This window comes from Strix uralensis, chromosome 31 (genome assembly GCF_047716275.1).
Source record: "Strix uralensis isolate ZFMK-TIS-50842 chromosome 31, bStrUra1, whole genome shotgun sequence".
Lineage (NCBI taxonomy): Eukaryota > Metazoa > Chordata > Aves > Strigiformes > Strigidae > Strix > Strix uralensis.
Genome location: NC_134002.1, coordinates 3,542,262 through 3,545,057, shown reverse-complemented (window position 1 = coordinate 3,545,057; position 2,796 = coordinate 3,542,262). Strand labels below are relative to the sequence as shown.

The 2,796-nt window shown below is 53.9% G+C and overlaps 1 protein-coding gene across 1 annotated transcript; it reads right to left on the bottom strand.

The window, feature by feature from the left end:
• Positions 1-1,045: 1,045 nt before the first annotated feature.
• On the bottom strand, positions 1,046-2,023 carry LOC141936026 (olfactory receptor 14A16-like). The gene has a single exon (XM_074852760.1). The coding sequence runs from the start codon at positions 2,021-2,023 to the stop codon at positions 1,046-1,048; it is 978 nt and encodes a 325-aa protein (XP_074708861.1).
• Positions 2,024-2,796: the final 773 nt, after the last annotated feature.

Here is a 2,796-nt window from a genome sequence, read left to right as displayed (position 1 = left end):
CCCCATGGCTATTCTGCTCTGGAAGCTCCCCCAGCATGCAACTGCTGCCCAGACCCAGCTGTGTCCCATTCTGGTCTTTGCAGACAGCCTTGCTCCAGGGTCTACAGGGGTCTGGGCCAGGAGAGAGGCCAGGCAGGGCTGGCCATTCCCCCCATCCAGGCTCTGAGACCAGCAGGAGGGTGGACTCGCAGAAAGACTCACCCATAAACTTGGGGTGAGCAGCCAGTGCTGGAAATGGCTGATGAGAGAGGCTGGGGGGTGATGAAGGCCCTGGGCCACCTTCCTGGTCTGTCCATGCCACCAAGGGCACAGACCAGCCTCTTCTCTCCTGCACCTGCATGTCCTTGATCATTTCCACAAGCCCTGGCTCTGCACCACAAATGCCCTGGTCTGAGTCCTCATCCTGCGTGGGCACACAGTATAAGTTGATGGTTTTCATTCCCTGGTTCATTCCAACCCAGCTGAGCTCCCTTCAAGCTCTCCCACCTCCCCTGCCCTCTCTCCACCTCTGTCCCCAGCACAGCCCAATTTGGGCTGGTCGCAATGCAGGGCCCACTGCAGGGTGCTCTGGGCACTCACCCCACAGCCTCAGCACCTCTGAAGGGCACAGCAGCTCCTCGGGGGCAGGGAGGGGTCAGCCCCAGAGATGGGAAGCACCTATGGCACAAGGAAAAGCAGGTCAGGGGCACCCTGCATCCCCTGCTCTCCTCTCCAGCAGATCCTGAGGGGTCTGCAGCCCTCTGTGCCATCCCCTCTCCCCAGACCAGCACAAGAGACCTGAGCAGGTGCAGCCAGAAAGGTGTTTTCATTCCCCGTTTATTCCTGCCCTGGTAAGGATGGATGTAAGACAAAGAAGTCACGGGTTCGTTTATTTTCCTTAAGTAAAGAGAGTGCCTGGCTCCTGCTTTAGACATTGGCCCTGGGTAATACAAGACAGGTGGATACTGATGTAGGAGGGGAAGAATAATGGAATTTGTTTGCAGACCAGATCATCACAAATGGAAAAATTAATAATATATAAAGAAGGAAAGACATGCTTGGCCTGTCATGACATACAGTGGGAGTCATTTGCAGAGACAGTTTGACAGTCTCTGGCTGCTGAAACACATCCAATCAGTTTCCTCAGGGCACTCGTGATCTCCCTGTTCCTCAAGCTGTAGATGAGCGGGTTCAATGTTGGAGAAACCACTGAGTACAGAAATGACACCACCAAGTCCAGGGTTGGGGAGGAGATGGAAGGGGGCTTCAGGTAGGCAAACATGACAGTGCTGATAAAGAGGGAGACCACGGCCAGGTGAGGGAGACACGTGGAAAAGACTTTGTGCCGTCCCTGCTCAGAGGGGATCCTCAGCACCACCTGGAAGATCTGCCCATAGGACACCACAATGAAAACAAAACATCCAAGGTCAAAACTGATACTAACAATGATAAGCCCAACTTCCCTGAGATAGTCTGATTCTGAGCAGGAGAGCTCGAGGATCTGGGGAACTTCACAAAAAGACTGGTCCACAGCATTGCCTTGGCACAGTAGTAGTGAAAATGTGTTGGCCGTGTGCAGCACAGCCCAGAGAAACCCAGTGCCCCAAGCAGCTGCTGCCATGTGGACACAAGCTCTGCTGCCCAGGAGGGTCCCGTAGTGCAGGGGTTTGCAGATGGCAACGTAGCGGTTGTAGGCCATGATGGTGAGAAGGAAATACTCTCCCACCATCAAGAACAGAAAGAAAAAGAACTGTGTGGCACATCCCAAGTAGGAGATATGCCTGTTGTCCCAGAGGGAATTAGCCATGGCTTTGGGGAGAGTGGTGGAGATGGAGCCCAGGTCGAGGAGGGAGAGGTTGAGGAGGAAGAAGTACATGGGGGTGTGCAGGTGGCGGTCACAGGCGATGGTGGTGATGATGAGGCTGTTGCCCAGGAGGGCAGCCAGGTAGATGCCCAGGAAGAGCCAGAAGTGCAAGAGCTGCAGCTCCCGTGTGTCTGCGAATGCCAGGAGGAGGAACTCAGTGATGGAGCTGCTGTTGGACATCTCTTGCCTCTAGACATGAGGGGGCTGTCAGAGGAGGAAATAACAGTGACAATTCAAGGGAAACTTTTCTGAGGAAAATCAATGTAATTTCCCAACACCCCGGTCCCTATTGCACTCATGCTCCCATTTTTCCTTTTCTAAGAACATTTCCTTCACTTCCATGCCTGGAACTCCTGTTGGTGCTGGATTAATGTACCATGAGGATCAGAGCCTCTGCCCATAGGCTGCGCACGAGTCAGCCCTGCTCTGCAGCAGTGGGTTCGTGTTATATCTGGAGGCAGGAGCCAGACCTGGTGTTCGACTTTGTCATATGTCACCATTTGTAATTCAAAAGGGCCTGTCAGCATCTGCACTCCCAGTGCTAAGGAATGAGGATGGCAGAAGGCAGTTAGAGAGCTTTGGGCTTTTTGAAGCTCCCCCATCACACCCGGGGAGTGTTCTTGGCTGTCAGAATCCCTCAGCATTTCTGAGCTGCCCTGTTCAAGCATGAGAACTCTTTTTCCTTTTTTTCCCCCCAAATTCCTTAAAACCAGGAAACTGAAATCACAGAATCAAGAAAGTTCCTTATCTAGTGAGTAACCCCTGCTTTGACATTCCCCCTATAAAGTGCCCTCGGAAATGTCCTGGGGGTGATGTGGAGCTGTGAGCAGCCCTGACCCACGCAGCACCCTCTCCACAGCAGAAGGACCCTGCCCTGCCGGGGTCTCTCCTTCACCCCACAGCTTCTCCCCACAGCGCCGTGGGCAGCTCCCCGGGCAGGCTGAGTGCTGACC